This window comes from Propithecus coquereli, unplaced genomic scaffold (genome assembly GCF_000956105.1).
Source record: "Propithecus coquereli isolate 6110/MARCELLA unplaced genomic scaffold, Pcoq_1.0 Scaffold541, whole genome shotgun sequence".
NCBI lineage: Eukaryota > Metazoa > Chordata > Mammalia > Primates > Indriidae > Propithecus > Propithecus coquereli.
Window position 1 is genome coordinate 712,146 of NW_012151297.1, and position 20,973 is coordinate 733,118.

General features: G+C 33.2%; 1 protein-coding gene across 1 annotated transcript in view; it reads right to left on the reverse strand.

The window, feature by feature from the left end:
* Positions 1-20,973, reverse strand: part of TRHDE (thyrotropin-releasing hormone degrading enzyme) — a gene marked incomplete at its 5' end in the record, with an annotated part of 176,482 nt that overhangs the window by 127,878 nt on the left and 27,631 nt on the right. Inside the window, one exon of the mRNA XM_012657456.1 lies at positions 8,222-8,287. Within this exon, the coding sequence (XP_012512910.1) occupies positions 8,222-8,287 (66 nt within the window). The remainder of the gene's footprint in view (positions 1-8,221; positions 8,288-20,973) is intronic.

The window sequence follows — 20,973 nt, forward strand, 5'->3', positions numbered from 1 at the left end:
TAAGCCCTCCCATTTAGCGGGATAAATTCCTGCAGGATGACCAAATAGACATATATTTCTAATAATGAAGACTTTTAAGTTAATGCTATATAGTTCCAGTGGTCAGCTAACAGCATTTAAATCAGAGGCAAAATAATAAGGATTAAATCAGTAGCTATATATAAAAAAGTTGTAACTGATGAATAAAAGTTATTTCTCTCTGATTCAGAAATAGGAATAGAGAACACTAATTTTTAAAAGCACGTGTTTGTATTTAATGTGGAATTCTTGATTCTCAAGTCTATCAAATCTTTCCTTAAACTTAAATACTTTTTTGCTATAACATGCTCATTAATTTTCCTTTGTAATTAGGTCATTAATAAATTAAATGCTAATTAGGTTAAATCCAATGATCAGTAATGATAACATTATTATCATACGGTATTGAGTGATCACAACAAATTATTACCAAGTGTTAACCTTTCTACCTACAGTATATCTAAAACTGTGTAGCATTTTAAGTGAAACTAGAAGACATTTGAGGAAAAAGCTGTCTATGGTCATTCATTTTAGATTGAGTGTGCTTCAGCTACCATCTGGATAAAAACACATTATTATCTCTTCAGAAAGAAAATTAACTTTGACATACTGTCTCTGTTTCTCTATTATTTTCTGACTTTTCATTTATCTGTAAACCTACATGCAAGGGAGCAAACACTCTCTCACAAAGGTATGCCTGCAGTTTTCAAATAAAAATCCTGCATACACATGTTAACATATAACAACTCATTGGAACACAAGTTATTGAGTATGTTGTTGCTACTAATAATCCCTATGGCTGTGCCTGTCATTACCTTCAGGCTATCAGAATTTTATGAGCATAAACCAATAATAATGATATTTCCTTTTTGCTTTTTATCCACACCTCATTGCCTTACATTGATTTGCATAAGCAATTTCCACCCTGATAATTGGAGCCAAACATCTTGTTGTAGGTAACCTTATGGAAAAGAGCAGTTAAATACTAATCAAGAGAAATCTTTCTCTATTCAACCATATTTTAGATGATGTTGAATTACCCTCACTGGTTGAGCAGGAAGGTGACTCACTTTCTGACAGAGATTTCTGGGTTTGAGTATATATCAAGCTTAACAATGATCTTTCTTCATAATTTCAATTCCCTGGTGTTGACTCCTAACAACATGAAGAATGGTAATGTTAGGCTCAAATCATTAAAACAATATCGTTTTGTTTAAAAAGAAAAAGCAATAGTACTATGTACTAATTATTTTTTTAATAGCTACCAAACCAATCAATGTTGTCTGAGGATTTCATAATTGTGGCTTTATTTTTAATTTCCAGAAAAATCAGAAAAAAGGAAAAAATGTAATTAGGGAGAATAAAACAAGTAAAAATGAAATAAGGCAGGCCCAAGTCATGTTAAAAAAAAAAACACAAAAACCTATCTAAAAGAATCATTACCTGAATTACTTAATTTAAATGGACACGCTTGAAGCTTTGTCGGCGGGGAAGAGAGGGCAATGTAACCTAAACATTTGTACCCTCATAATATGCAGAAATAAAAATAAATATAAATAAATAAGTAAGCCTACGTAACACGTATAATCAGGATTTGAGCTATAAGTATTAACCTAAATTATGAAAACAAGGAAAAAGAAGTAGATCCTGATTTATTAATCATATGTGTATTTTAACCATAAGGATTGCTACATATGGGTGAAAATTAATGTATATGCACTTAAACAATAAGCACCCTAGAAAATGAAAGATGCAATAATTGCCAAAAGATGTTGTGAGGTGGGCAGTTTTTATCAGAGGAGGAATTTAGAAGAAACATTTATTTATAGGTACAAAAAAGATTTCAAGGGGATATGTAGAGTCACCAAGAACCAGAGACAGAAAAAAATACGGAGAACAAAATTGCAGTGTACTTATGTTCAAGGTCCACATAGGAAAGGAAATTCAGCACACTGTGCATTGAAGTTTGTCCAAGTAAAAGGGAGAATAGAAGTGAGAGTACCCTTCTATACACCCCAGTGCCCCACCAGTAAGGACTCTCCTAACGTAAACATTAAATAGACCTGAAACCTGTGAGTGATCTTGCTAGCTTCTTCTTAAAGACTGATGTAGGAAGGAATTTGGAGATGTTTATATCACAGACAAAAATGAGGTGCTAAAAGGAAGAATTATATAACATGCAAAAAGTGTAACTTGAGCTTATGTGCAAGAGAGTTTCTGGTTACTGCTGACCTGCATTTTTCACTGACTCTGTTTAAGTCTCAGTAGGTAATGTACCATGCAGCTGTTTTCTTAGTTATCATTTCTCACTGGAATCATTTCTAGAAGAAAATCCTAGGCTTGGAAAACATATCAGCTTACTTTCCAGATGTCCTATGTAGATGGTCTTCAATCAAAAGCAATTTAGGCAAACTGCTACTTAGATTCTTCTCCCAGCACTTAACTTATCCCAGGAGGACTGGCCCACTTGGGGAGGTACGAATACAGAGCCAACAGTCATGATTACGCAGCACAAAAGTCTGAAATTCTTAAGTTAATCAAAAGCAAAACAATTATTCACAATAATAAACTCTGGCTCTTTATTTTAGAAGAATAATAACTTTAGAAATTAAAAAAATTTAGACATCTTACTGGTACTGATTCACCCTGACATAATTAAATCAATTTATTCAAAGAGAAAACTGGAGATTACAGACCATAGGCAACTGGACTGAAGTTATGAAGTGAGTGAAATGCAGTAATTGTTGGTTTGATTTTCCTATTTTTCTCATCATATATCCTTAGAAAATTATTGAAATCAGTGGAAAACATTCTGTACTAGCTAGAGAACCATCACATGGTCTTAATACAAATATTAAGGAGGAGATAAAGAAGTTAATATTTTAAAAACCTCCATATGGTAATATGACAACCTATAAAAATGTAAATAATACTTAATAGAAAAAAGAAATTTATAGGTTAAGTATATCACTCTCTGTTAGCAGATCACCACGCTCCACTACCTTCTGCACTCTCATGCGTTCATGGGCTACAAGCCTGAAAGAGACATTTCCTAGAATCTGTTACTAGTTAGGTTCAAGTTTAAGTCTTGCAAAATGAAAAGGACACATAAAAGAGGGAAAGCACTAAAGAAGGAGGAGCCATTATTGCTCAGGTAGCAGAGAGCAGGCTTTAGCAGAAGGCAGAGATAAGGTACTGCCATTTGCTTCCAGGTATACTGTAGGCAGCTGAGAAGATGCATGTTAATTCCTTCTGATATCCAAATTTTCTGATTTTCTGAAGGCTGGCAGTGGCTTTCCTGACCTTTACTTCCATAGCCCATCCATCAGTTTTAGAAAATTCATATACCCAATGTTAATTCTCTTTCTGCTTGAAAAAGCTAGAATGGTTTTGGTTTTGCTACTGAATTACATATCAGGAATGGTTGTAGACCCTCAAAGATGGTTATCTATAATTATTTGTTTGTCTTGCTTAGATTTAAAGGAGGTAATATCATTGATAATGGGTAATAGGACCATGATAATTCATAGTTTTCAGGCCCAAAATAGTTGTTTAAATTATCATCTCTAATTTCCCAAATTGAAGAACAGGTTTTGAGAAAACAAATGATTATTTCAGTAGAACATTATGGCAGAATAGAGAATTACAGTCTTTGAGAAGACTATTTCTGACTGAACTGGAGGGATTACAGAGAGAAAAAAATAACCTTGGTGCTTTAAATTCTTAGTTGAAAGTATGGGCAGAAAACCAGAGATCTTCTATGACTGTACTAAAAGAGTCTTGTGGCTGGGCATGGTGGCTCACACCTGTAATCCTAGCACTTTGAGGCCAAGGTGGGAGGATTGCTTGAGACCAGGAATTCAAGACCAGTCTGAACAACATAACAAGATCCCAGGTCTACAAAAAATACCAAAATTAGCCAGGAGTGGTGGTATTTGCCTATAGTCCCAGATATTCAGAAAGATCTCTTGAGCCCAAAAATTTGAGGTTGCAGTGAGCTATGATGATGCCACTGCATTCCACCCCAGGCAATAGAGTGAGACCCTGTCTCAACAATAACAACAACAAAAAGTCTCTATCCTCAAATCTCTTACAGCTTTAGAATCAATGTATCTGAAAAGTAGACTATGGTTTAGAATTTGGAGGTGGCAAAATTACAATTCAAGTAAATTTTGTGTCATGATTAGGTCTTTTATGTGAAAAGTAACATATTGATTGGGAATGTGTAGCACACTGAGAATTGGAATACAGGCCTTGAGGGGCTAAATTCCACTGAGCCTCCCTTTGCATCAAAAGCAGCTTTTCTTGTCTCTGAAAAAGTAAGTTTCCTCTCGTTTGAGTCCCCTATAATGACACTCATCAATGGGGCTGTTGATTCTCCTCAAAACCAACCTCCTATGTACCTCAATGCCAAAACACCCATAAGTGGACTTAGTTCTGGGAGATTTCAAGAGTATAAGTTGAAATTCTGACCAAATACACAGGTAGCATATACACTGAAAATTACCAAGAAATTTCTAAAAGTCCTTACTAGATGTCATCTAAAACCACTAAACCTTAACCACAAATATGTAAAGTATCTAGAGCAAAGTATGAAAGTGAACAGGTAACTAAAAGCCAAGGAAATATAAGTTTGTCCCCTAATATTAGCAAAATGAAACTTTATCAGCAAAAACCTTTCTGTAACAACAAATGCTGGTCTGGTTTGACTACAGTTATGGCACTGTATACCCTGACAGCCACATGGTCTTAATATTCAGCTGATTATCTGAAGATTCAAGAACAGGGAATCACTCACTCTTGTACATCTAGTTTACAAATTTTCCCATCAAATTAAAACAGCTGTACTAAATTAAAGTTATAAAACTCAAATTGTCAAACCAGTAAACTGAATTAAATAAATACTAGATTCAGAGAATATGAAAGACTCTTAGAGTATTAAGTCCAACTTCTGCACTTTGTAACTATAAGGCTAGGGGCCAAGAGAGGTTTAGTGACCTATAGAAAGGCCACTATTGATTGGAGGTAGAAAGGAGAATCATTTCTCCTTACTGATTTCATTGCCTCATGCTTTCCAAAATATTCCTGCTACTATTTTAGGAAATGGAACAGTAGATTTGTAGAGTTTGCAAAAATATAAACAATTCTAAGTCTTAAAAATATATTATTTATGAGTAGCACACTAAATCTAATGACAGAAAAATTCAAGCTTAACACAAAATTCCACTTTCAATTTAAACATTAAAATGAAAGCTAACTTATTAGTAGTTTATCAAAAATGAATTTTGTGTATATATTAAAAAAAGATTTGAGATAATTTATTAGAAAACAGCTATGCAATGCTGAACCATTTAAGCACCAGACAAAATTCAGGAAATAAAAAGACTTAAAAATGTATCAGGGACACTAGACCAAAAAAAGTTGCTATGATTCAGTATGAAACTGTTGTCTAAACTTTCTAATAGCTGATCCATTGGGTTATATGACAATTAGAAACAAAACTTTTCCCAAAAAGTTTCTAGAGTCCCTTCCTACTGGGAAATTTATGTTTGAGTTGAAATTTAAAGTATATGTTCCCATGCAAAATATTATAAAAGATAGAAAATGTAGTTGAATCTGCATTTAGATACTTTATAAGTTAATTATGAATATGTTAACTGACCCAGAAACCAACTAACTTTCTATATTTATATGTACACACACACACACACATGAATATATGTATATATGCATATATATATGCATATATATAGATATATATATATGTGCGCGTGTGTGTGTGTGTGTGTGTGTGTGTGAGTGTGTATTTGTAAAACAAGTTTGCCTTGTTCCCAAAAGAGCTTAAGTTGGGTCATAAGGATGCACAAAATTGCAAGACACCACAAATTTTAGGTAGATAATAAATCAAGATGAAACCATGATTATGACATTATTTGGAACATGAAGACTGAGGTCTGAGCCCAGCAAAAAACAAAAGAAAGGAAAGAGAGAATAAGAGGGAAGAAAGGAGTTTTCTTCTTTTCTTTCAAAAAAAGGAAGCATAAAAATATATATGAAAAGTACACTATTTGTAATTTGGAATTGCCTATATCTATAAATCTTTGGCTCTGTTTGCAAATAATAAACTTCCATTTATCAACATCGTAATAGCCATGGTTAATGTAAAAATAATTCATAGATTTTCCAGCAGGGGTAAGTGCTGACAGCCCAGATTAGCTCTTTCAACGACTTGTAAACCGAGTCTCCCCAGAGTATTGTGGATGGGAAGCATATTAATATCAACTCTGTGACCACTCACACCATGACATGAAGTGTCTGTTCAGGAGGTCATCTCCAAAATGTATCCCATACATCTTCACGCACAAGAGATGATAATTTATCACCCAGACACAGGGATCTACTGTAAACTAATCCAAACTGCTGATGATACACTAAATCAGTTTGAGTGATGAGTATAAATAAAGCTGCAAGCGAAGTACTGAAGGATACGGATCTATCTGATCAATGAGATGTCACAAGCAAATGAAATGCAATGTTGACAAACATAGAGTCCCTCAGTTGAAAATTAACCAAATTAAGTATCAGAGCATAAAGACACACGTTAATACAAGTTTCAAATGAAAGTTTAATATAATGGGAATCTGAGGGTATATTCAAACTGTTTTAGATAAAACTGAACAGACTAGGTCAGTGGAAAAGAATGTATTAAAAATTGATATATTTTGCACACGATAGAACGTATGGCAGGATAAAGAAAAATGATGCAAAATAATAATCCTTTCCAAATAATATAACTATAGTTATTCAGTCTGCCAAGCAAATGCATACACATAGATGAAAAAAAGCAATAAAAATTTTATAAAGAAAATGATTTCACATCAACTTGCTACAAGGAAATCAAATTCAATTTGTGTTGCCCTTATGAACGCTTAGATATTTTCTGAAACTGTCATGCTAAAACTTCAATGGAGAAAACAAAGGAGTGAGGATAAGGAAGGACATTCCTCCAGATAGTTGATATTCATGGAGAGCACTTCTTGAGAAAAAAAGATTTTCCCAACTATGTGATCAGAATAGAGCTTTTAGCATCCGGCAATCATGTTCAATGGATTCAGCTATTCTGAAGGTGTCCCTAATGGAAAGAGCTGATTAAAGTAAATTCCAACCCCCGCTGGAACAAATCTGTAAAAATACATTCTGAGGGAAATTATTCTTCAAAAAATTTATATATTTTTCCTTGCTGCATTAAATATATATTATAGTTTGTCATAACATATTTAACTCTTGCCTTATATTTTATCTTTTCAGTTTATTTGGGGTAAAGATAGAATTATACTACTAAAATATGACCTGATCCCAGATGTAGTTTATTTAAATTTCAAAATGAAAAGCTTACTAAGAACAGATAAGATTGATTGCTCTCTCTGTCTTAGCATAATTGTATTTCAGGTGAACATCAATTTACTTTAAAGGACACTTCTAAGTAGCAGAATGCATCATAAATAATTCATCAATCACAGCTACTAGGAACATGATTTACTTCAGCAGATTCAATGAAATAAAAGTTTATTTTCTCTATTTGTGTCTGCTTTAAAGAGTTTAATAATTTTATTTTTCTAAGAATCCATTCTTAGATTCCATATTTCATACTCTAAATGCAATATGATAAAACTGTTGCTTTTTCTTCCTTTTTTAAAAAAAATTAAGTTTATTAATTAAAATAAAAACATTTAAATACCATTGAAACAAATAATCTATGTGTATCAACAGTAAAACAACATAAAAGATATATATCTGAAAAATAACTAAGATTTTCTCAAATTCATAATTCTAGTAAGGCTAACATAATTTGTTTTCACCTTATATAAACTTTTAAATGGAAGTAAAGGAAAGCAGGCTTTCTGAAAACCTTATGTAGATTATTTAGGATTTGACATATTTGAAAATTACTTCAATTTAAAAATGAAAATTAAACAGATTCTAACTTGTAGAACAGTTGAAGTTTCGTCATGTAATATAGTGAGTATTCTATCTACAGCTTTCATTTGTCATAAGGAAAGATGTTGTTTACCTTATACATCCTAAAGTTTTCTATCAAACTTAGCAATTTTGTATTAGCAATTTACCAAACCGTGTGACATCCTTAGAATAAATATATTGACAAGGATAAATGTAAAAGAGGATAAAAAAACATTTTACTTACTTGCAAACCACTCTGAAAAACTGAATGGCCCATAAAATTAGCCAGCATTCTAATTAAAGCAGCGCCCTATAGGAAAGAGTATTAAAAAGAAAAGAATTTCAGCTAAGTATCATGATTCTAAAACTATTCTATATCAATCAGAAATAATCTGTTTCATTTATGGTATCACATTTTTAAAAATAAGTAAGAAACAAGAGAATCATGAAAACAATATCCCACTTACAGATAACAATTGTTTTTTTTGTTTTGAGGATCTAAAACTTTTGTGGATGTAAAACCTACAATTGCAGAATGGAAGTCCCCTGGACAGAATATCTCAGGGCAATGATATGCTGTAGTTTAGGAGAAATTGACATTTTACTGATCACTGTCTATGAGAAAGTTAAGAAAACATGGTTCTTGTACTTGCAAGCTCATTATCTGGTCAGGAAAGGATACCCATGTTAACAAATGATCATATTAAAATATAACTTTGAAGTAACATTTACTTTACTACAAAGTAAGTACTTTGAGGTACTTACTGTATCCCTGGTGTAACCAAGAACAGTTCAGTTGTAGAAGTGGAGAGTAGAGAGTACCAAACAGTCAAACTGATTGGGTTCAAATCTTGCTCTCTTACTTACCGTGTTTACTCAGAAAAATTATTTAACCTCTCTGTTCCTAACTTTTCTCTCTTTTAAAATGTAGGTAATAATACTTCTATTTAATGTGTTTCTAATTAATATAGGTAAAGCAGTTTGAATTGGGTCTGAAAAATAGTAAGCACTATAGGAGTGTTAGCTATCAGCATTATTTCAAATTGGCTAAATATTTTCATTTTTGTCCATTTCTTTTAGAAGGCTGTATTTAGCCATATATAGCCATATACAAATAAAATATATGTGATCAATATAAATATTGGGAGTATTAGAAGAAAATACTAATTTAAAGGGGTCTACTTCATCCTAAGAACCATTATTATAATATTAAAGAACAATATCAATGGCAAAAGGTAGGTATGTAATCAATATGAAACACTCCAAGTAATGGCAGTTAAGTCTGGATGATCACAAATCTGTATGTAAAATATGAATAAGGTTTCAAGAAGATATTTCAAGCCACAACAAATTGTTTTAACTATGGGGCAGTGGATTGTAAGTGGCAAATGTTTAAATATAAATGACAGCCTGCTTTGAGTGGGGTGAGTTCTTTCATTACTGCATATCCCACTTCATAGTCATTACAAATATACACAGTGCAATAGCTCATTTTTGTACAAGATGTCTCCTTTTGCAAGAGAATCATAAGAATCACATATGGACTCATTCACCCTGGAACTGGACTGCTGCAGTCAGTTCAAAAACAGAACAATGAATTTCCATAGTTCGTTACTAGAATTGTTTCCTATAATCCTGTGACTTTAATGCAATATAATATTCAGTTTCCATGAATCACCATTAAGGAAATATCTCAAAAAACTTCAATCACCATCAAAACTGCTCCTCCAATTGGTATTTTGTTTTCATCTCAAAAAATGTAGGCCGGAAAACCATAGAGTTTTATGCCTCCTCTGACCTTTTTCCCCTCTCACACCTTCTACTCTTTGCTCTTTCTTTTGCTTCTTCCTCTTTATCTTCTACACACTTGTTTATGTCCATAAAACAGAAGCATTTATGATTCAATCTGGGGACTAGTTTAGAATTCCCTTTAGAACATATCAGCTCCGCTTCTTGAATTTCCTTGACAAGCTCTCTTTCTATATATTTCCAATCCAATCTACCACCCAGAGGGTGGAAACTGTCAGGTTTTTTTAGCAAAACTAACTCCTGCCACCTGGGGAGTGAGATGAAAATCTCAAGCAGTCAACTCAAACTCTCCTTCAGAACAGAATAGCCATCTTTGGATGATTTAAGTGTTTCCCTCCAGGTAATGATGACTCAGTCTGTTGTCAGGCTATAAAAACTATCAATTTAGTATGATCTAATGACACAAGAATCTTTCTAATCATAAAGAATGTCAATTTTCTTGTCTGGGTCAAGCTGGAACAGAGTGCTAATAAGAAATAAAACCTAGAAATACAATGCATACTCAAGAATTATATAATATCACTTAACTCCTGATTATTATTATGTTATATAATTCAATTAATGTTTAGAAAGTATGTCTATGTTACCCAGTTGAACATTTTAATGTTCTCTGGAGTGGCATGCACTCTTCTATATTTAACTAGCCTTTTCTTTTCAAAGCTAAATTTTAAAAATTCTTATTTTATAGAACTTCATAGACAGATGGGCTCTCCAACTGTCATCGTTTAACCAACATATATTAAGCACCTACTATGTATGGATTATAACAAAGATCACAACTCTTAACATAGGCATAGGTCATTATAAGCTTTTTTAAAAAAAAAACAGAAAAGAAAACACCCTATCTCCTATCATCATCTCTTTAAAACATTTGCTCATCAAGCAAGCATTGCTTACAATATTATAACTTATATTCATTTGTGATTTAAAATTCCAGCCCCAGTCAAACAAACTGGACATTTAGGAAGCCTGAGAAGCTTAATGGGAAGTAAAATATACTATTTCTGCAAAGTTTTTAAAATTTTGAGACTAGATTAAGAAAACTCATCACTATCTGCTAAACTAAGGTTCAGGGATATACTAGGATATTTAACTGATTTTTCTAAGGTTTTATAAAAAGATTCCACAAAAGTATGCTTATAAACCCATTCATCATTTAGTAATTTTTATATTTGGAATATCAGTCTCAGAGATAGTAAACATCTCCAGAGGGAAAACTGTGTCCTTATGAATTAGCGCCACCCTCTTTCTGTGCCTGGCTCGGAGGAGGTGCTCCCTTATGTAATAAATGGATGAGATGAAATAGAGATTATCTACACATATAGCAATTACTTTGAATTCTTGAAGAGTAACTATTCAGCCAGGATGTACACTTTATTACTTCACTGATGTACTTCAGCAATAAGTAATCACTTTTAAGAGAGGGAAATCTTCTCAACTCATTTTATTTCTTTAACATAGGCTTATTGAATAAGGTGGTATGTTCAGTATACTGTAGATTATAAATAGGAACATCACAAGTCCCTGTCCTCAAGGACCTCAAAACCTCATAAATGAGATACAAAGCAATACTGTGTTCCAGAAGAGGGAGAGTTTATATCTAGAGGTACGAAGGATAAAGAGAATCTAAAGAAATAGTGTTTGTGTTGGACCTTGAAGGATGGATAGGATTCCATGAGCAAAGACAAACAGAAAGCATTTGCATGGTATGGCAGGAATGGTCTTTGCATGGTCAGGCAGGTGTGAAAGTGAAAATCACAAGTAGGGTAGATGATATGGAAGGACACAAGGCATAAAACCAGATAATGAAAGATTAGATGGAAAATAGATTGAGGAAGATTTTAGAGAAGTTGGAATACCAGGACTAAGGAATTTATAAAAAGTGGTTTTTAAAAAGACAGAACTTAACTGTCATACTCCAGGGAAGAAGTAAAATAACCTGAGACAAATGTTAGCAATGAGGATAAAAGCTAGAGATAGATTTAAGGAATAGAGCAAAGATAAGTCAGCTTTTTAAAACCTGAGTGAGGGAAAGATAATATCAACACATATGTAGACTTTAGAAGAAAGTGCTTATTAGATGAATATGATAACATCTATTTGTAAATGTGGAGTTTGAGGAACAGGTAGAGAACCTGAGGAACAGAGGGCAAATGCAACCATAGGAAGGAAATTCAGTGGATGATTATAATTGAAAATATAAACTGGGATTTGAAGTGGGTAAGATTGCCTAGAGAAAAGTGCTAAGGTTTTAGTGAAGGAAATAGAAAACAAAATCTTAGAACATTTCTACAAATTTTATATGACTTGCACTTGAGTGTCCATAATAGGCACTCAACAAGTATCTGTTGAAATCAATGAAGAAATAAAATTAAAAACAAAGGATGACAAATTGTTATGAAAAACAGAAGATAAACTGATAAGTAGCATCACAGAAGACATATTTTCAGAATTAGTACTTCAGATTTAATGAAAATAAAGCTAAGACAGGGTCCTGGACATGTTTAAGAGACAGCTATATAAACAGACTTGTGGATGTAAAAGCCAATTGAAAAAACAAGGAAAACAGAAGGAAGGAAAGAATATTCTAGAAGCAAATTCACATGAAGGTTTGTGTTTTTCTTTTTTAGAAAATGGGAGAAAATTTTGTGCAAAGCAAAAAATGATCCACTAGAGATAGAGACTGAAGAAGACACACAGTCAATTAAGAGATTGTTATTGAAGCCGGATTCCAGGAGAGCTAGTTAAAGAGAATTTAGGGTAATCTTGGAAAAAATAAGGACAGTCTTCTCTGAGACAGGGCTGAGGCAGACAAGGGAAGTAAAGATAAATCAAAGATTTTGAAGTGCAAATCACAGAAGTTAAGGAAATACATTGCACAGAATAGACCGTAAGCTCCATCAAGGTGGAGACTTGGTCTGACTCAGCATTATACACCCATTGCCAAAAACCAGTTGCTGCACATAGTAGATTCTCAAAACATTACTGAATGATTGATGGCCTGTCACTTCTCAGTGATGTAGGAGCCATGGTCCCAAGATTACATGAGTTAGAAATATTGGAACTAGGTTTAAAGAAACTCAAATAAAAAAGAAATAGGACATCCCAAACATTTAAAAATAGGCAGAAAAGTTACAAATCCTAGTTGAAGTTATAAATAATGTATCTGTCATTTATTAAGCAACTATTTGTGCTACATGCTATAGTCACAATATCCTAAGGAAAATATTACTATGTTTATCAGAGCAGAAAATCAAGGCATAAAGGTTGTGTAACTTGGAGAAATTGACACAGGTGGTAAGTAACAGAGCCAGGATTGGAAACCCATTCATACCAACTCCAAAATCAGTAATCTTAATCAATTTAGGTTACTTTCTTGCAAGCCCAAATCAAAATAGTTACATGATTATCACTATAAACACTGGACATAGCAAGAACTTAGAAAAAGAAAGGAAATTCTGAGAGTTACTTAGAGTTTGGAATCAGTAAGATGCTCACAGAAGAGGATAAACAGAAAGCTAATTCAATGGGACACAGTTGAATGGCTGGCCCATATTCCTAGGATTGGGGATAGAAGACATAAAGGAGCTAGCAGAACAGGACATGTTTACGGACTGCAAGACATAAAGCTACTCTAGGGCAAGTTCAGTAAGAACAAAGGGCTAGAAACGTTGAAAATAGTGATATTTGCATCAGATGCCATATGTGGGTTTGGCAGCTGTGAAAATGTGCTTCTCAGATTGCCGACTGCTGCCCCTCTGCATTCACCATCACAAAGCCATGCTTTCCTCAGTGTCCTCCCAGCCAATGACTGAGCAAACAAAAGGTGGCCCATTCTGGAGACACGGGGGACTCCTGTAATGAACTCTGACTAAAGGACTCCCCATTGTTCTGGATGAATGTCTCTTGCGACTGGACTAAATCTGAAACTCTTCCAACCCAGTGCTCCTTCCTTCCCTCTCTCTGCATAGGCTGTCAAGGGCAATGTGGTCCTAAGGCAGCTCTCCCTACCTTCTCCAGCTCCTTTGACAAGCAGATCTTTTGCACATCATGATATCTGCTTCTTAGAAGATCTGGACTGACACAGTAGGCCGATTTTCAGTGCTGAGGGGCCACACAAGTATAAACTGTTGGATGTTAGGTCCCTGAAATAAATTGGTAAGGAGTACTCTTTGGTAACAAGGAGCACACCTACCAAAACAAGAAGATCCTTTCCTTCTTACTCCACTCAAGAAGTCTTTGCCTAGTAAATATTCCACACTGCAAATATGTTTGTTGTATGGTTTTCTCTCCTTCAGGGCGGGAAAAGGTAAGAAATAATGTATCATTAATGTCATTGTACATATGGGAGAGACCAAGGCGAAGGGATTAGATTTGTCCAAAGTTACTTGCTTCCATCCACTCAATTGTTGAGTTCTTTGATTAGCCAAAAAACCTACGAGGTAAGAATTTCTTGTTATTTTCTGAGCTACTGAAAAGATTAAGTCTATTGATTCTAAATCAAAGTACTCTTAAAATGTAAATTTCTAAATGATGTCTCTGCACTAAATCTGGACATCTGTGAAGATACTATGATATTCTAACACGGTTTGTTACTGAAGCGCGTCTTTTGGTCTGGAATAAAAGCATAACTTAAATTCTCCTTGGCTTTTCAAAAACGTCTTTTCTTCTCTTTCTTTTTTCATAATAATATGATAGCTATATTTAACATCTGAAGAAAAGAAAAAAAAATACCTAATCCTGAATATCCTTCACTCACAAATTGATTACCAAAAAGGAAGGCTGAAAGAGAGAATAGAAGAGAGCATAAGAAGGATGAAGAGAAAATTAATTCCACACAAGAAAGCGAAATTATGCTCCATTGCTCCAATCACCCATGCTTGGAACCTTGGAGTCCTCTTTGATTTATTACTTCCTGAGGCCAAGCCTCTATCTCTGCATGGCTGAATTATTTTACAGCCTCCCAGTGACAACCCCAAACGCATTCTTACTCTCACAAATCCATGCTATGGGCCACATTTAGATTAATTTTAATAATTACTTTAGAAGCATAATGTCTGCTAAGAGTCCTAGCTCTGTCATATACTTAAGCATGTGAGATGATCTAAGTATCTACAATTAGAATATAAAAATAATAATGATGATGATAACAACTATATTACTATCATTAATAATAATTATCATTATAATACCCATCTTAAGCTTTTTTCTGATAATTCATTTAAATTATTCATACAAAGCACTTAGAATAGTGTTTGGCATATAATAAGCTTCAAAAAAGTATGTAGGTATTGTCATCAATTTCATCAACACTATCATTTTTATGTTAGCTCCCTGCCGCCTCAAAAATCTTTACTTTAAAAAAAATGTTCTACCCGAAGGATAGACATATTTGAAACTCGGGCTTAGGGGGGGAGAGGGGGTAAGCGCAACATACGTAACCTAAACATCCGTACCCCCATAATATGCTGAAATAAAAAAAAAAAGTAAAAAAAAAAAATGTTCTACAGCAGTAACCAAGACCATATATAATGAGACTCACCACTACCTACCAACACTTTTTCCCATATGACCAAATAATCAGCTTCTACTCTAAGTAAGCTCAATTTCTTATCATCCCATGAGCATGTCTCGTATCCTGGTGTATTAATCATGCGATTTACATCAATTGTAATGATATTTGTCTTCAATTCCATGTTCTTACCCCTATATGTTATTAAAAGCACAGGGAAATTCCATACCGTGATATGAAACTTCCCACAACTACGTTAGCTCTCAAGGCTTTTCTCTCCTCTGAAGTCGAATCCTTCAAGTCTGAACTACACAATTTATCAAATTATTTTATATCACTTATTAATTATTTCGCTTGAGTTTTTCTCCTTTCCACAACTAGATGTAGGTCATTTAACTACATTAATCTAGTTTAACTAGATTATTTAAACTTATTATTGGCACATGTATTAGTTCTTGATTTTATAATGTTTCCATTGCCAAAGAAAGATGATGCTAGTGAGGAAATGTATACACCAACTCCAGTTTGCTATTTTCAAATCAGCAATTTATACTATGATATCACAGCCAATATACATGGACTCAAATCTCCCTTGTCATGAAATTCAGCATATATCTTTTATTGGGGCCATATGTTTTTTTTTCAGTGTTCTCAGGCAAAGGCATCCAAAAAGGATAGTCTATATTAGGTCAATAGGAGACTGGAAAGTATTCAGAGGGCCACAGATATTTTATGAAAAATAAAACATACAAGATCTATGAAAAGAGTAATAAAATAGCAAAGCTCCAGAAAAAATTAGTCAAGGTAAAAAAAAAAAAGATGCAAATACTAGGAATAAAAATGGGCACATAACTACAGAAAAAGTTTATAAATTAAAAATAATATGAACATTCTAGCAACATGTACTAACAAATATGAAAACTCAGATTAAAAAAAATTTCTATAAAACTCAAACTTGTTCAAATGACAAAAGAAGAAGTAGTGGTTTACAAAAAAGAAAGACACCAAAAACAAAACAACATGCACATACACTAATATCCAGGCCAGTTTTACAGGCAAGGAAACTTTTAAGGAAACATTGTGACATTACCCTTGCTTTATAGGAAGTACTATAAAGGAATGGAAAAAGAGTAAATTCTTTTTAACTCTTTTTATAGTGCTTCTATAACTGATATGCAAACTGATCGGTGTAAAATATAGTCCAGTCTCCTTTATGTGATCATGTATGGATGATCATGATATATACATATAAATAATTTCTGGGATAAATATCATATATATTGCTATAATAGCATAAATACAACTTAGTCAATATGTGTTGTAATATATGTAATATGTAACACAATAAATAATATAATCAATATATATAATATAGATTATATGAAGAGAGAGAGGGAGATACTTAGCAGAGTTTATCCCAGAAATTTAATAATAGTTTAATAACAGAATTCTATTAATATAATTCATCACATTAATGGTGGAAACAAATGATTTAGTGATCTCAAATGTGGGAAAAATATTTAATATGACTTAGTATTCATTAAATAATAATAACATATCTTAATAAACTGAGAAGAGAAGGAAATCATTAACATAATTAAGGCCATCTTCCAAAAATATATTCAATAGTAGAACATTATATGCATTCTCCTTAAAGATGAAAATAAGAATGCACTAATACTTATATTCAAAAATACAATAAAATAAATAAACAACCACAAGAAATATGAAACAAAAGAAATGAAGAAACAAATTAAACTTATTCAGAGACGACGTGAAATTCTTCACAGAAATCCAAGAGACTCTATAGAACTAATCTATAAAAGAATACAACAAGGTTGCCTGACACAAGATCAATAAATAAGAATGAAAGAATTGACATGTTTCAGTAAAAGCTAATTTAAAGAATTAATATATCATTCTCAAAGGAAGAATAAACAAATATAACAAAACTAACAGTAAAGAAAATTTCAAAATTGTTCAGAGTTTTCATGGAAGAAATTATATAGCTTAACCAAACATGTAAAGATATAAAAATGAAGAACTACATTTCTTATAAAGCTGGAAAAAGTTATTATAAAAATGTCAAATATTCTAAAATTCATCTACAAACTCCTCAAAATAAGTTTTTGTTTCAATAAATTTTCTTGATCTGAAAATTTCCCTGAATTAACAAAAAATAAACAATAGAAATTTTGAAATAGAACAAAATGGGGAATCGCCCCTTTGGTAACAAACCTGTAAAGCTACAGTGGTTAGACCTTACAGTAACGTTGGAACAGGAATAAACATATAGACTCGGGGACCAGAATAAAGGACTGCAGATGTACCAATACTGATGTCCGTGATAGCTGAAGGAGGTAGTATTACATACCAGGGGAATAAGGACAGGGAATTCAACACTGGCAAGACTGATTATCCAAACAAAAATTAAATTACACTTTACATCACAACATAAAGAAACATCAACAAAAAAATCCAATGGATCATTAAAGACCTCAGCATAAAATGCAAAACTTTAAAAATATTAGGAAAAAAATACTTCTTTATAAATTTGGGATAGGAAAAGATACTTAAATAAAACAAAAAGCATGAAGCATAAAGGAGAAAATGGAAAGATAACATCTGAATTTAAAAATCTATATGATAAAAGACATCACAAGTTAAAAGACAAATTAGAGTTTTTTCAGCAATCAAAGATTAGTATCCAGAATACAAAAAAAATACCCTCACATCAATTAATGATTAAATAGAATAAGAAAGCAAATAGACTGTAAAAATAAAGACCCCATTGGAAAATGGGCAATAGACGAAACAGAAAATTCAAAAAGTAAGAAATCCAAAGGCCAATAAATACATGGAAGAAACTTAATCTCACTAATGAACAAGGAAATGCAAATTAAAGCAGCAAGATAGCTTTTCATAGCCATAAACCAGGAAAAAATTCGAGAATTTAATAGTACCAAGCATAGAGGAGGATGTGGGGAAACAGGATCTTCTCAAACACTCTAGGGGTCATGTGTACATAGGTACAAACACTTTGGAGAAAAAAACTGCATGCTAAGGTAAACTTAAAGATTAATTTACTTATGCATCTAACAACTATTGAGTGCTTGCTGTCTCAGGCACTGCTATAGGGCCTGAATATGATGCAGAGATCAAACCAAAGAAAATTTTCATGAAGTTTATATTCTGGACAGAAGATGTAGTTAATAAACAAAGAAACAACTTAATAATAATTCCAAGTGCCAGTTATTGCTATGAAGAAAAATAAAGCAAGATTAGGGAATAGAGACTCCTGGGGGAGGTGGGCTCTCAAGTTTTATATAAAATAATCAGGGAGTATTTCTATAATAAATTGACATTGCACAGAGATAGGAATCAAACAAAGAAGAAAGCTCTGTTGATAACTGAGGAGGAACATTCCAGGCAGAGAGAACAAGCATAGTTGTATTTTGAAATATAGAATTCAGGAGAGAGATTGGGGCTAGAAGTTCCAGGTCCCCACAAGTTGTGAGTATAGATGGAGAAGAGGAAAAAAATCTGAAGAATGAGTCCTGAGCATTCCAATATTTAGAGGCTGAGAAAAGTAATTGAGTTCATCAAAAGAGATGAAGGAGAAATGGCCAATAAGTTGGTTAAAAAAAAAAGGAAAGAATGGAAACAAAATGAAGATAGTATTTCAAGGGAAGAATGATCATCACTATAAACTGTGCTTAAGAAGGCAAGTCAACAAAGATGAAGGTGTGGAATTAATTTTTGATTTGACAAGAAAAATTTGGTCAAATGGTAACAATGAAAGTTTAATTACAGCAGCTATAAAAGAGAAAGTGAAGAGGAACTGGGGTTTTGCACTAAAAGAATATAAAGATATAAAGAAATAGTCTGGGTGGATGTAAGTCAAAGGAATTTTTATTAAGAACAAAATATTATAATATTTTTTGCAGGGAAGAGTTACATAGGAGAGAAAAATAAAAGGATGATTGAGGAGACAAGAGACAGGTCTGCATGAGCAATCTCGTCGAGCAGGCAAGAGAGGATGGGGCCCAGGACACAGGGGAGGCAGCAGCCTGTAGCATAGCACAGACATCCATCCACCCTAACAATGAGCAAGGGAAGCAGATTATATGGGAATCAACAGGTGAGGTGTACAGGATTCGCGGCAGGAGAACATCATTTTGCTTATTGCTTCCATTATTTCAGTGAAATAAAAGTAGAGTCATCAGACGAGAGTGAGGAGGGATAAAGAAGTGTGAACACTAAGGAAAGAGAAGGTATTGGCTGTCTAAAAGAACTATGAATTGACTTGGGAAATGTAGATGCACATACCTTACAACCCAGCAATTTCTCTAGCAGGTATATACAGATGAGCAATACTCGTACACGAACACAAGGACACTCGTAGAAAGATGCCATTTGCAACATTGTTTCTAATTTCTAATTCTAAATTCAATAGTTTCTAACAGACAACTGTAAACAAACTTATCTCCATAAAGAGGGTGCTGGATTTACACACTGCGCTTTACTCATATTGTATAGCAGTGAAGATAAATGACATACATAGAGGTTTGAGTATAAAAATATGGATGAGGCTGGGCGCAGTGGCTCACGCCTGTAATCCTAGCTCTCTGGGAGGCCGAGGTGGGCGGATTGTTTGAGCTCAGGAGTTCGAAACCAGCCTGAGCAAGAGTGAGACCCCGTCTCTACTAAAATTAGAAAGAAATTAATTGGACAACTAAAAATATATAGAAAAAATTAGCCGGGCATGGTGGCGCATGCCTGTAGTCCCAGCTACTCGGGAGGCTGAGACAGGAGGATCGCTTGAGCCCAGGAGTTTGAGGTTGCTGTGAGCGAGGATGACGCCACGGCACTCTAGCCCGGGCAACACAGTGAGACTCTGTCTCAAAAAAAAAAAAAAAAAAAATATGGATGAAAGAGTTATGTCTCTATAATGGTTATTTCTGGAAAGAGAAGGATGATGAAAGGAATCAAGGGATTTTATCTAATGTTTTATTTCTTTAAAAAGAATCATAAGCAAATATATCATGCAAAATGGTAATATTTGCCAAATTTGGGTCTTGCATACACATATATCTGATAATTTATGTATGTTTAAAAAATTTCTTAATTGCCATTTTTATTTAAAAATTAAAAAGACCTTAGTCTCTGGAAAAATTCCTAACCTAAACTATCTTATAATTAATCTCATTTAGTTCAGTCTCTCACATTTTATATAAATTTCTTACTATCTGTAGAGCCTTCTGGGAGTGTTTTGGTGCTCCTATTTGTTTTGTTTTGTTTTTTAATTTAAAATGAACTTATCTGAAAGACGAAAAATGAAAAAATTGAATGAATTAGCCATTAGCCAGAAACTTATTATAACCTTTTAAAAAATTAAGAACTTATGAATAATGATTTGCTTTTAAGAATCAAATTACTAGTGAACATATTTTAATTCCCATTAGCAAATTAACGGTTTGAACATATTGCTAAAAAATCTGTTTTGTTTATTTCTGGATCCAATTGAAGACTAAAATGCCCTGAACAAATAACTGTGTTGAATGAGTTAAACAAATTTAATTTTGTTTTAAGAAGCCCAGAATGCACCATTTGTTTGTAAAAATCTAAATATTCTTCAATTCCCAAATTCACTTTAGAACCTGAGAACAACAGGC